The sequence below is a fragment of the Pleurodeles waltl genome, chromosome 1_2 (assembly GCF_031143425.1).
Source record: "Pleurodeles waltl isolate 20211129_DDA chromosome 1_2, aPleWal1.hap1.20221129, whole genome shotgun sequence".
Classification (NCBI taxonomy): domain Eukaryota; kingdom Metazoa; phylum Chordata; class Amphibia; order Caudata; family Salamandridae; genus Pleurodeles; species Pleurodeles waltl.
Genome location: NC_090437.1, coordinates 1,174,457,270 through 1,174,472,387, shown reverse-complemented (window position 1 = coordinate 1,174,472,387; position 15,118 = coordinate 1,174,457,270). Strand labels below are relative to the sequence as shown.

The following is a 15,118-nucleotide window of genomic DNA, read 5'->3' as shown; positions in this document are numbered from 1 at the left end:
ATTTAGTACTATTTGGAATTAACAAACATTGCAGCAGTAGGCTTGAAAAGCTGCACCATTCTCAGTTTGCTATGCATACTACTGGTAATCACTCTGGCCATCTTCTCACTACGCCACTGTAGACAGAAACCCACCTAATGCAAATCAGTACTGACCCTTGCTCTCATGGGAACAGTCTGCCCAGAGTCCTTGCCATCTCAAATCTCAACACTCCACCCTGGAGCTGAGCACTTTTTAGGATGCAAAATTTGAGATTCGCAGCCCCTGAATCTCAGTGTCTAATCTACATCCCTGGGAAAATCATTCACATATGCAGCTGTTACCCTAGAAATATAGCATGAAAAATCCAAGAGGTTGGACATCATTGAGTGTCAGATATAAGGGATTGTGAATGTTATATCTGGCTCTGTATCTTCTAAACAAATGTAGCCTCTGAACGAGATATGTGCAATTTAGAAACGACTAGTAAGGACTATAAAATATGACATTAAATATATGCTTTTACTTGGTAATGCAACTAGAACCTACCTCTTTTAATGGATTTTTAAACAAATAACATTTTCAGAAATGCAATACACATCTTGTTTGAAAATTTATTTTTCACAGCAGGTGCACATACATATAAAAACTGTCAATGGTCATGAAGTAATAAGTAAAAACATCCCAATATGATGCAAATCTATTTGTACGATGCTTAAGGATAACTTTAGAAACTATCGTACATTACAATCTACTAATAAATTCATTTTGCACATTGAATTCATGTTCTCAATTAATTCTATAAGAATCATGTACTTTATTCCAGAGATGCATGACGAAGGTGGAGCCTGCTAGGATTTGTTGTTGTTTGCCTTTTAGTAAGAAAATACACACAACAGGTGCACACATTTACGTGTCTTATACTTTAATATATATCACATCATCAGATTTTTATGGTCTATTCCTATTCAGTTGCCCGTCATAGTGCACAGCAGGCAGACAGGGGGTTGGTGTGAAATAAAGGTGCTCCATACAAAAGTCTTTGAAAGGCAATTATACGGTGTAAGACCCATCAACATTTGCAAAAATGATTGAATGTTTATATGGTCGAAAGGTCTAAACAATATTAAGGCATTTCTGCTCAGCCTCTTTTTGTGCTACTTCTGCATTTTTGCATACTATTCTGTGGCTGTGTTAAACGGGATTGCAGATTAGGTGAGAGGTACAGATTATGTGATGGGTCAGAACAGGGGCATGATAGCTTTCCTTCGGTGAAAGTGGTGATATTCACAAGACATCGAGGAGCTCATAGACAGAAACAGTGTGAGTTGAATGTGGTGGCGGTAATATGAATCCAGTTGATAGAATGAATTTACATGTGGTCAGAAAGATAGGCCAATTCCCTTCCTCCTTTCTTGAACAATTGATATCAATTTTGGCGCTCCTTCCTAAAGAACAGGTGTTTGGGGTGTTCTGTTATACACAGCGTGAAAGTAATCTCTGCGTTTTTCTTTATAGCATGATTAGCTCTCAAGAATGTATGTCAAAATATTGAGTCTTCTATAAAAATACAGAAATACTAGATCTAGAATATCAACTTTTGCTATATCATGACAGCAAGTATATAATTATTGTTAGATTTACTGTTCTTTACGCCACACCACTGTCCCTTGACTATTGTTACAGATAGATTTATGTATACCTATATATCTATATATATCTATATATTACACAATGCTTGTCAGCAATGTGAGTTACATTTAGGTCAATCAGCAGCAAACTTTTTTGAAAAATGTATCCACTTTGGCTTCTTCTTGGAAAGTTTTGCAGTGATCCATCAAGGTGGGGGGTCGAGAGTGGGGCTCAAAAATTTGATTTTATATGCTAATTCCCTTAGGAAACTTTTCTCTCTGATGGATGAACAGTATTACATCAAAAATGGTTAGAACTTCTTGTATCGAATCACCGAGCACACTGAATAAGAAACATGTTGTGTCCAATCAAATAATTGGTCCGAGGTAAGTAGAAGTGCTAATTTATTCCACAAATAGTAGAATTAGGAAAAGATCACAGCAATGCAGCAGTCCACAGCAATATAGCTGCTGTATTGCTGTGAACTTTGCTAATTCTACTGTTGTTCCACATATGTTACTGTAACGTAGGCTACTCTCGGATGTGCAGATATTTGGGCATTGCTGCCAGTGTATAAACAGTTAGAACTTCAGTCAGGAAGTGTGTTCTGAGATGTGGTGTAAATCTGTTAAACTGTTTTCGAGAAATTAACATTTCAAGAGGGGCTGATATCGGGCATAAATATGTTAATGCTCAGAAAAAGTTAGGTGTTTCTGGACTGTTCGTCGGATATGACTCCTACGATACCAATAGCCCATGCTGGTTGGCTTAGGGAGCTTTTTCTGTCTTTGGTCATTTCAGTTCCACTGTATTGGTCGTGGAAACACAGTACAGAATTATCTGATTGGCTTGTTGCCAATCTGACGAGAATGTTCAGGCTGCTGTTACAGGACTCAGGGATTTGTTCCCTGAGTCCTGAACAAAATTGAAGTGCCACATAAGGGGCCAGGGAAAGCACATCCCAACCCCTTTGGGTAATGCGTGGGGATCCCAAGAGACCCTCCCTTTAAGAAAATGATCAAAACAATTATTTGCGGTTGCCAGTGCCATGGCACCAGCATCTGGTACCATGGTACCCAGCATGTCAATCGCTGTGGTACCTCAGTACCAAATGATCTCATTGGGTGGCTGTAGCACTGTTGAAAATGTTGCATCCATCATTACAGGACTCAGGGACATGGTCCCTGAATTATGAGAAAAACGAAAGGCCACATATGTTGGCAGGGTGGGTACACCCTGACAGCCAAGACAATGTGGAGGGGGACAATTCAAAAGAGACCCTTGCTTAAATTACATTAAAAAAAAAAATTATTTTGGGGTGACAGTACTGCTGTACCACTGCATGGTACCGTGTGCATGGCCAAAAGCCATGTGAAGTGGACGTTGGCTGTCTCCAGAGGGTTGGGCACAGGGTCTGGCCTGTCACCAACCACTGCTGCACATAGCCAAAGGGTTGGTCACTCCCACTGGGCTGGAGGCAGGTACCTTAAGTAGGTCATGCTGAGTGGGGGTTGACAGCCCCCAAGGGATTAGGCGCAGAACCTGGCCCTGTCAGATGTTGGCCACTCTGCAGTAGGTTGGGAGCATCGCCTGACCAAAAAGCTGTGGACAGCAGGGGTTGGCCACCCTGAGGAGGGTTCGGTACAGGGACCGGTGAAAGGGCACGTGCAAGGGGGCTGGATGCAGGGGGTTGACTTGACAGATATATAATATGTCCAGCATGTGGTCGGTCAAAGGTAAAATCCATTACCACTTAATTGATAATAGAAAATTAGGCGCAGGATAAGTGTTTTGAATTATTCAGGCTAGAAACCCTAGAGGACTCTTTCACGATGACTAGATGATGTAATCAGTGATGTCATCAACTATGTCATGTGAGGTGTCATCAATGATGTCATTTTACATGAGTAACGTAATATATGAAGTCATAAGTAGTGCATGAAGGGGGCACACGTTTCAGTTGCTTTACCAAACTATAACTAGTTTTCAGGGTTTTTCAGTTTTAAAATGATAGTTCTTATCTCCTTTTAGAAACTAACTCTAACTTCACTGAACATTTGTTTTTTCCAGTGAATGTCTAGAGGTTTTATTTAATGTAAGCAAACATCTTATTATCATCACTAACTATAATGTCACTTCAACTTTGTTTCTTGTTTTCTTTTATATATTGTATGCATATATATTTGTATGCAATATATATACATAGATATATTTTCATGGTGCACAGATGTGTGCCTTGAAATAAGTAAATATCAAGAATAGTGAATCTATATTTCCCTACAGTCTTTGGAAAAATATATATATACACACACACATATACATATATTTATATTATCAAGGCACATGAGTATGGTGTTAAGAACAGTAAATGTAAACTTAGCTATACACTAAACTTCACCAAATATCAATAGTTGATTTTGTAGATTCAATATTTTTGAATCCTGATGGTACACTGATGTAGGATTGAGATGAGTACATCTATACCTATACATACTCACCATAACAAAATTGTGGTAGCTGATATACTGGATTCAGTATTCTGCAGGATAATCCAGAAAACTTGATAATGTAGTAAGACAGTCCCCACAGTTGAACTAAGATCATTGAACTCAATTGAACGTACATCACATGCGTAGCTAAAGCAAGGTGTAATAGCCATAAGTGAGATACTGCCTGATGGATTAGTTAAGGGGGTAACGGGCATAACAAGTGTTTGGGCTGCAAACGTTTCAAGATTTCTTTGAACTTGCCAGGGCTGAAGGAGTAGTGATGACAACTCGTTACCTCTGTTTTATAAAATGGGCACAACAGGCAGCACTGTTTTAGTTCCTTCTAGGTTAACATGGATTATGTTTCCTGCGACTAGGAAACACCATTAATTAGTTCAGGAACTAATCCATTCGCATGGTTTCACTTTGGATACGTCCCCTTGAATGTACAATTTCTGCCTTGAAAAAGTCCTGTTGGACGAAACACGTGTTGGCTGTTTTTGCATACATATGTTTCCATGTTTTCAACATAAGGAATTCAAGATTTTGGACTTCTATTCACTGTGGACTATTACTTGGAGTGCCCTGGTATTTCTGTTTTTGAAATGTACTTTCCAGCACGGCTCAAAGGAAGTTTTCTCCTTCTTTTTGATCTAATGCAACTAATACCCTTGGTGGTTGGGTATTTCTACCAGGTTGGCACCCTTACAAGGACTCGCTACATTCATTATTGGACATTGTTTTTTTGTGTTAAGATGTGCGAACTTTAAGCATCAACAACCAATAATTAATTTATATTACATGATCGAAAGTTTAATTGTGTTGACTTGTGTAGACCAGGAGGCATATTTAACAGCCCCTAGCGCCACTGGAGCGTCACTTTTAATGATGCTCCGATGGCACTAAGCCCTGTGCCGTATTTGCAAAGTGGCGTTAAGCCACTTTTTGTGGTTTAACGCCACTTTGTAAATACGGCCACTTCACAAGCAGCCCTTTGCATGGAAGGGGCGTGCAATGGGTGTTGCTGTGCACCCATTGCATTTTGATGCTGCCTCAGATTTAGTAGATTTCGTAAACCTGAGGCAGCGCTAAAATCTAATGCCACCCATGGGGTGCCGTTAGCAAGGCGCAACAAGGAGGAATACTTTTATTTCTCCTTGTTTTTTGCTTTTGCTATGCATACTGCATTCTGCAGCATGCATAGAAAGTGCAAAATGCCAGACATGATTGTTTATGTGCAGGAAGGTGTCCCTTTCTGCACATACACAATCATTTCAAAATTACGCTTTGGCACTTCTGTGTGTGCTGCATTCTGCATCACACACAGAAGTGCCAAATCTCCATTAACAATTGTTTATGTGCAGGAAGGGACACCTTCCCGCACATAAACAATCAAACCCCTCAACACAGACATCCTTGCATTATGGGGCAAGGATGCCTGTGTTGGCACCAGGCAGTTCAATTTAGCACCAGCGTAGGGGACAACACAGAGGTGTGCCATATTCAATTAAATATGGCTCATCCCTATGTTGTGAAAATGATGGAGCACGGTGCTGCCAATTTTGGCAGAGCATTACACTCCGTCCTTTTCTTTTAAATATGGACCTTTGACTGACTCCATCCTCGATTGTATAATTCAGTTTCTGAAAACAAAATATGATAGATTCGAATTGGTGGAATGGATTAAACTGTGTTTCTTATGTTCGTAGAAATCTATTGAAAATTAGAGGTATCTATATTAAAGAATTATGGTTAGGCAAATCGTATTGTAACTCTCCTGATTCGCAAGTCTGCACACTTCAGACATGAACAGGCATTTACTGCAAAGACTCACAAGGTAAAAATCAAAACATCTGGAGTTTGGAGTCATTTGAGCCATTAGAAGTTCTTCGAGCTCATCAGGTTCGAAGTTTGTGATGACAAATTGTCTGAAATCTCACAAAGTGCTAATTGGACCTGCTAAGAACCAATGGATTCGGTGGTAGTTTAATTTGGAGAGACTAAAATGATGATTCGCGTGTCTTACTCCGAGTTTAAGCTTCCTTTCGTGTTCCATTTATCTCATGCAAGTAGCCCTTTGAAGGGCTTATGTTTCTTTCTAAAGGCCAGTGGTGATTTGTCATGATAAAAATCACATGACTGGGGAGATCCCTGTGATCATAAATGCCCATTTTCCCCAGTGTGATTCCATTATGCAACCACTAAAAATCATGAAAATGTATTTAGGATTTCCACACAAAATGAATAAACGTCTCATATTGGCTGTAAACATTTCATACTCCTAATAAGACTGCGATTTGGGAATGTAAATACACAATAAAAAAATGCGACGTAATCATATATTCAAAACCTAGTTTTTGCAAAAAAAACACAATTTTGTTAATATAGTAAATAGATTGTTTCGGATTCTTTGACTAATTGATAGAAATGTTCTGCCTTTCTTTCTTAATAAAAGGCACATGCATCTTTTTTTCATTTGCAGAGCTTTTGTATCGGATTTGTGCTAAAATTAACTAAACAGTGGATGTTAACATCAGGGATGGCTCAGGCAATCCAGATAGTCCACCTGGTCACTTGTCGGCAAAAAGTTATGGTTAGTAAAAGTGGATGTGTCACATGTTCAAGAATAACGAGAGTTGAAAACGGTTTCTGTATTCCACAGTTACTCCATTAGCTACATAACCGTTTCCGGTTCTATGTTAAACAGCAAGTCGTCATTTCCCCTTCGAACTTCAAGCAGTAGAGGAGATTCCTTCATCACTGCCTCCTGGAGCTCACTGGAGGTCTTCAACGCCCGTCCATTCACCTTCACAATGATATCTCCATTTTGAATACCGCCCCTGCGTATGCAAAAAATACAGGTCATAACTAAGTATGAACTAATAGCTTAATTTGTCAGGGAATATTATAAAATTAAATGCAAACTTCATAAAGCATCTAACATTCTCCAGATTGATCTCACTCTATAACTCCTTTCCATGTGACATATTTTATTGTTGTGTTGGCTTTCATTATACTAAATGAGACTGCTGGATTCGGGCAGCAGCACCACTAGGCTGTAGGGAGCTAAGTCCAATTCCACACCTTGTGCCAGCTGTCAGTCTAACCCTTCTGGCCAGCTAGCACTATCTCACCAGCATTTGAAAGTGGCAGTGATTTGTGGCAGCCATGTGGTGTAACATGGCTGCCATGTGTTGCATGTGTGGGATGACTGTCTCTTGGTTACAGTCATCCCACACATGCAAAGACAAACAGAAGCAGGAATCGGTTCAAAGGACTTTACAGAATCAACTGTGTTCTAGGTAAAATGGAAGGTATTGCAATGATTAGGATGATAAAACATAATATTAGCAATGAGGTGACAAAGAAAGTGAACCATTGGAAACGTCCCACCATAGTGTCAGAATGCTAAGCATTGGAATTCCTAACCTACAACCCTAGGGTAATACTAGCAGTGTTAGCCTTAATCCGCCCTTCAGGATCCCTAGGAAGACACCATCCCCCAAATCTGAATATGGTAGTAGCGAAGATGGCTGTTGGTCTCGTGAGAGTCCTCTCCCATGTAGGTGGAAAAGATGTCAAGTCTCAGCAGACAGCTGCACTGAAGCAACAGCAAACAGTGGCTATTTTTTGACTGGAACTCTCCCTCTTATGTATGGGGGCAGAGGGATGTTTTATAATAAAATAGCTGGTGTTCTGAGAAAACTGCCCTAACTTAAGAACACCTATGTTTCTCATGAAGTGGCAAAGATTGTGGTGTTCCACTTTATACTGACAACAATATCGGGTATAGTCTTGAGCAGAGTACAGAACGAGAAGGTCAGACTATGAATAATGAAAACAGCTCCTAGGCTAAAAGTGTATGAGATAAAAGAAAAGAAAACATCACTGCAGAATGAAGCTTCTGCTCGAAAAATAAAATGAATAAAATAAATTGTTATTAGTCTAAAGGGCACAAGGTTACAACAACCTGGTTGTTTTCCAGTTGTGGCTTCCAACCAACATCATGCGCAATGAGAGTGAACCTAGAGCTGTCTATGATATCACTTTGGAAGCCGAAGTACAAATCAATAAACACCTTTTCCACTGCATATTCAAAGCATACAAGAATGGAAAAAAGGACTCTCTGGCTCAGTTTCAAGGAAGATGAGACTGGGTACTTTGCTTTTATGCCATAAGTGGGAACTTTCTGGGTGCAAGATGTGTACTTTCTTCTTGCCAAATGTGTGACTACAGGAGAGTGTGTCGCAGATACGATCATGGTGCTGCATAACAATCCAGGGGAGGAGTTAGCTCAAGACAGGTATGAGAGTCTTACTACTCATGTTTATGCATGGAATGTATGAAATAGGTAGGCAGGGAATGATAAGGCCATAAACGTGGTCCCTATCAGCTTACAAAAGCATTAGAAACATGTTGGCAGACAAATGGATTGATGAGCCATTGTACATCATCTAAAATCCTCTCAAGACTCTTTTGATTGTATCAAGGATGTCTACTAATAAAAGGAATCACTTAAGTTTACCCTTAGGTATTTTTACAACTAGATCCCTTCTTAACTCCAGAGAAAAAAAAAATATACAAGAACTCCCAATCTGGTGAAGTCTGCCAGAGTGGAACACCTACTCTGGTGTGGTGAGGAAGCCTATGAGAAGCATGCCATGCCAAGTTGTGAGTGAGGCATCCTCTCCAATATCTTTTGGATACCTGAAGGTGACAGTCACTATTACAACTAGTACATACTATGGTTACTAGAAGTTTACTCGATGTCCATAGACCAGGGGCCCACCGCCCGTGCACAGTGTACTGTGCTGGGGGGATCCCTGGAGGTCAGGGCCGTCCCTGCAGGGGCTGCAGGGCTATTGTTATGCCAGTACCTGCACAAGGTCGAAGATGCTGGAGTACATGCTTAAAATGCTTCATTTGGAGTGTTTTACTCATGACACAACTAGAATCTGAAACCAAGTAGTAATTAGCTAGCTGTTGAAAGTAGAAGTGACAAACTGGATAGAGGGCTTGTAGGTTGTTATAGGAGTATTAAAGAATTGGCTATAAGACTTACTCATTTGGTTTCAGGAGGTCCTTAAAAAGAATTACACACAATTTTTGTTGATCAGTGAACTTAAATGTAGTTTTTTAAAGTTATTTTTCATGGTTTTGGATCATTATTTGAAGTGGGCTGAAGTTTGTGTACTGAACATGTGATTACCACGCAAGAGATCGCAATTCCTGTAAATGTGTTTACATACAAAGGGGGACCCATGAGTTGCTGATAGATAATAGTGATCAACTGGCTTCTAATCAAATTAAGTAGTTGATTGAGTTGAATGCCATAGTACTACAAGTCATCAATCTGTATACCACAGATTAACATATGCCTAACAAAATCTGGATTATTAATTTTGGGGATGTGCCCCTATCAACCTAATAGAAATGTCTAGATACGGTTCTAAGTGAATCTCTGTTTAAACCATGGTATCTATGGAAAAGGCAGCAAGCACGTCTACAGAGAAATGTGTGATAGGTTCTAACAGTACTAAACAATATTAAAGTTACAAACACAACACAATAAAGTTCTGAATATAATATAGGTGATTAGGAAAACTTAATGAGCAAAAGGGATACAAAAATCATTAAAATTGGATAAGGGAACCCGGTATATGGATATATACAGTTTTAGACTAAGAACAATGGAGAAAACAGTAATCATCAATTAAAGGCATGGTTGTGGTTGACCGAACAGGAGCACAGTCAGATAACCCTGGGTACTAATAAAAGTTAAGTCATACCTTGTTTTCCCTAGTGGTCAGACAGAGCCATCTAAACATGAGTTAGGTACAGAAATGTACAATTAAGGAGGTGGGTAGATGCTGTTGTAAACCTGTGCACTAGCCAGTTACTGGGGTGAGCAAACCTGGCACCCGGTAGCTGCAGGTTTTCCTATGGAAAACAGACCACCCTTTTCAGTAGTTTCACTCTCAACTTAGTGCTGACTTTTGCAGAGTTCCCTATTCAACATTCTTCCCCCTGCAGAAGCCTGGCATTCCCTTTAAGGTCCTCTCCGACCCAAAAAAGAAGCATGTCTCTTCATGTGCTGAAACCAGTTCTCCACTTCTATGAGCACAGGCAAATGTCTTAAAGAGCTCTGACTTTATTTGGGTGTTTTGGGTTATGTCACGTGGACCACACAATCAGGGTTTTCACTTGCAAGAGGCGGCTGTTGTGGAAGTCATGTCACCTGTACTACCATCTCTACCCACCCACTTTGTTTCTCCATGCTCGGAGGTCAGTGTTTACACCTCATCAGCATTCCTGTTCTTAGAAGTAGTTGCATTTTTCTCTAGCTGATCAGTCATTCACACCTAACCTGAGGTACTAATTACAGCCACTGGAGTGGAGGCCGCCACTCAAACTGGTTTTATTAACAGGTTTTTTAAGCAGCGCAAAGTATACTGCTTAAAAGTTACTAGTCCACTAGACTTCCGAAAAATCTGCTACAACATTCAATTATACTTTTGGCAAAAAGTGGCAAAAAGATTTTAATTAAATTTCTACATTTTTCACAGTTCATGTTGCAAAAATAAACTTTCATTTAGAGATAGGTCTGGTTAGGGTAAAATGTTACTTGGCCTAGATAGTCGTAAACAGCTTTTAGCAAATTTTCAGTATAGAGTCAAAGTTTTCTTTCATATTTCTTGAATATTTCCCAATTATACATACATGATCTGATTCTCATAGGCAAACTCACACTTTTGTGTAAGTTAATGTTTTTTTCCTATTCACAAAGTTATTTTACGAGTAGTATCTTTATGACTGCTTAGTCTCAGCACTTGTGGCAGAGACTCCACAGATAAAAAGATAGGGTTGGTATTTAAGGCATACTTAGGAATGATCTACCAAAATGTATAAAAGTTGGTTTCCACACGGAAAAGCACTTTCCCTTACCCTATGTTGCTGCAGTGATTTCAAACTACAACCTCACCAGGACAATGGTATTCCTCGAAGCTATGCACTTTAGACATATATCTTCTGGGTGCAAATTTAATTTGCATTCCACATGCCATTTAAATTACATGCCACTAGTGTATGCCTTGCACTAACTTACGATGACCTTTGTCTAAAGTTAAATAAGCCAGGTAGGTGTAACTTATTTTACAGTGTATGTTTAGAGACAGAGAACGCATAATGTAGCACTGAGTGGCTGTATCACAGTGCAGTCATAGTGCGAACACACAAACAAGTCTACAGAAAAAGATTACTGGTCATGAAATTACACTGCACCATAATGGAAGCTATGAGGCACACTCTAAGGTGTGGGCTGCATAGTTGGGAAACAGTATGCAGATAGTAATGTAGGCAAACACCCACCTCACTACTGGGAAGATGCCTAGTGAGATATGCCAGGGATGTAAATCGATAACCTACGCCAAAAAACACAGAATATTTGGGTCATGTTAAAACTGCAGAAGCATGTGATGAATAAAAAAAGGCCATTTGTGAACTGTAAAGCAGTTGAAAATCAGTGAGTAGATATGAGACAAATTAATATGTAGGAGGGTAATACCATAAATATCAGACTGCAGTGAGACTACAGAGCGTCATGCCAGTTAATTCTGTCCCTTCAAGTTAATTGAGTGCGACAAGAAAGCAGTAACATCAGAGAATAGTAAAGTGTATAACCAAAACTGTGTAACACAGTGTTATCCAGTACTGAGTAATAGACTGTGTGAGAATGACAGAGTAAAACTTGAGAACAAAAAGAATGAGTTGGTTTTGCACAGATATGAAATGCAGTTCAGTGTGACTTTGAAATGGTTACCTGCATATCCTGCACCCATTTCGGCTGCACTGTGTGCTATTTTTATGTCTATATGTAAGTGTTTAAGGAAAAGTGTGTAACAGGTTGAATGTTCTTGGGTGTAACTGTAATGCTTGTGAGAAGTAAGCTTACAAATGAACTACAGACACATTTTGTTTTATTTTCATACAGCAGATGAGCACATAAAACGCCTGCATCCAACATGACCAAACCATCCAGACAACTCTGCCGATGCTAAGTACTGCTGCTGCTGCTTCTAAAAATAGTGCACACTCCACTAGGTGCAATATTCCACAACTTGCTTTATAGCTATGCCTGAATCCCACTCAGCACTAATTCTATACTGAATATTGTTCAATTAACCTACGCCTGCAACTGCCTCCCTTATTTATTATTTATGATCTAATATTGTTTGCTTTATCAATGATTTCATTAAATTAACATTGGTATATACTATATTTTTTATCAATTATAATAACTTAAATATTTCAAAATGCATTCATAGAAAGAGTAAAACATACAATTGAGTTTAAAAATTATGTAAATTAATCAAATTCTTTAAAAATAAGAATATATTTTTACCATTATTCCATTCAATACTTAAAATAAATTTAAAAAATATATATATATATATATATATATATATGCAAAAAACAAAGGAGAACTCTGGGAAGTTCCCAATTTTAGGTGGAGAGCTGCTCTAGTAAGGAGCACCCTGCAACACCAGTGACACTCTAGATTTGCTCACCTCAAATGTCTGCTTATCTAGCAAAGTCTTTAAGCATAGGATTAGCACAGTGCTATCCTTGCCGAGCTAGATAGTGACAAAGTCTTTTGCCATTTGTACAGCAAAATCTTTAAGCATAGGATTGACATAGTGTCATCCTTGCCGAGCTGTAAAATGACAAAAGCCATTTACCACTCCAGGCACAGTATTACAGCTTTGGACTGGTCAAATACCATCCAAACCAACCTTATATATATATTGTATATATGTATATGTGTACTGAATTCCTGCCCTAGTCAACAATCAAAGCGCCCGGGCCTGGGCAGATCCAGGTGACTGCACAAGCCCGTACAAACTGTTTGCTTTTTAAAAAGGAATTTTATTTCATATATTTTTTTTTATCAAAGTGCAAAGTGTGAGGTGCTACAACCAAATTATATATATATTGAGGTAGTTATAGTTAGGACGATGTTTCCATAGAAAAAACGTTTATTGACTTGCCTATATCTTTGGCACCTTTTGAGGAATCTTCACAAAATTTCCCCCAAAAAAAGAATGCCACTAATTATTGTTGCGCACAGACTGTTTCGGAGTGTTCCGTCGAGCAGGGGCCGAGATAAAGAGGGGGTAAAAAAAACATGCATTTCCCATGTTATTTTCCCATAGGAGTTTTGAACATGACTACAGCATGAACTGCTGGACAGAATTACACAAAATTTGGCAGAAAGGTAGCTTTCAGGTACACAGATTACGCTTTTTGTTATTTGGAAGCTATTCGGTGTAAATCCGTACAGAAGTTTAAGAGAAATTAAAGGAAATCCAAATTTATATATCTAGGGCCGCGGATCCTCCCCAGTGACTTTGTAAATAATAAGAGTTTGTGCAGGGCAAAAAAACACTTTAAAAAAAAAAAGAAATGTGCTGTGAATTTGCGACAATATTGCAAATTTTTTGCAAAAAGAGAAAAAAAACAAGCACAGTCTCCCGCTCCTGTTTTAATAAAGCCCCCCGGTGGTCCCGGTCCCGGGGGTATGTAAAATTTAAAGGAGGGGGACACATGTGCCTCCCCCCCCTCCTGGGGTTATTTATGTACCAGGGACCGGCTCCTCCCCAGGGCATTGTTTCAATCCTATGACTCGTGGCCTAAGGTAACTACAACTCGCACCCTCACCATGCACTGCTAATTACCCTGATATTACAGCACTCGTGACAACTTTTATAACGTCAATAAAAAATATCAATGAAACATTAAAAGTCAAAATATTGAAGAAAAAACTGTGCATGGCGGGGACGCAAGTTATAGTTACCTTAGGCCGCAAGTTATAGTTACTTGAAACAACTTTAACTACAACTGCTGAATTTCTCTGGTTTTGTGCGAGTGATTTCAGAACCTAAATATAATGTCCCTGTTTATCTATCTATCTATCTATCTATCTATCTATCTATCTATCTATCTATCTATCTGTCTATATATTTATAACAATTGTACAAAACCTAAAATAATGCAATAATATTCATCAACTTTTAGTCATTTTTAGAACATTTTCAAGATTAATGTTTTTTAACAATTCCAAAACATTTTCCATTGTTCCCATTTGAAATTGCAGAATGCTTATGTTTTTTAGGGATCGGTATTAAGAAATACTTCATACATGTCATTTATAAATCTGTATTTCAGATTGCTTAGTTAAGAATCAGTAAATATATTCTGTAACTAGTGATTCCTTATTTATTCAAATCGGTATGCTAAATTAAATAATCACTATTTCAAGAACCTTATTATATTGCAAAAGCCACTTTTACTGGTCATAATTGACCTTTCAACCATTTATCGATTCAGTAAGCTATCGTACATCTGGCCCTGGGTACTCATATGATACGTCTATAATCAAGGTACACAGAAGTGGAGTTAAGTATTGTAAATCTATATTTATCTATCTAGAATTACCATCACTATATTTTTGTATTGATATTCTGGCTATGATAGTTTTGAAGCATGATACTTAGGCAACATAGAATTGTTACTGAGATACATAGTTGTGTAGAAACTGTTTGCTACAGAAACTGTGTACTACTGTACACAAGATTTTGGTAAGGTATGCAATTTTTCTACTGTAGTGCCTTTGATTTTGTCTAATTCCTGGGAGGCCACAGTTTGCTACAGACAGTTATTTAGTTACTTTAGTTGCCTTATCAGAAAAGAAAAGCAATTTACATTCAAGTATGGTGTCGTAAATGGCCTGTCTTAAGGGTCACGCCAGAACCTTTTGCCTTCCTCCTCTTCTTTTTCTGACCTAATTTGTGATGGCTTTAGAACTCTGGACACTTTACCACTGGTAACCAGTGCTAAAGTGCATGTGCTTTCTCCCTAAAAACATGGTAAAACTGGTTCATACCCAATTGGCATATTTAATTTACTTGTAAGTCCCTAGTAAAGTGCACTACATGTGTCCAGGGCCTTTGCATTAAATG

At 38.7% G+C, this 15,118-nt stretch overlaps 1 protein-coding gene across 1 annotated transcript in view; it reads right to left on the bottom strand.

Annotated features, from left to right (window-relative positions):
• Window positions 1–579: 579 nt before the first annotated feature.
• The window catches only part of HTRA3 (HtrA serine peptidase 3), a 263,892-nt gene continuing 249,353 nt past the window's right edge, over window positions 580–15,118 (bottom strand). The window contains exon 9 of the mRNA XM_069203412.1: window positions 580–6,940. Coding sequence (XP_069059513.1) covers window positions 6,775–6,940 — 166 coding nt within the window. The 3' untranslated portion in view covers window positions 580–6,774. The remainder of the gene's footprint in view (window positions 6,941–15,118) is intronic.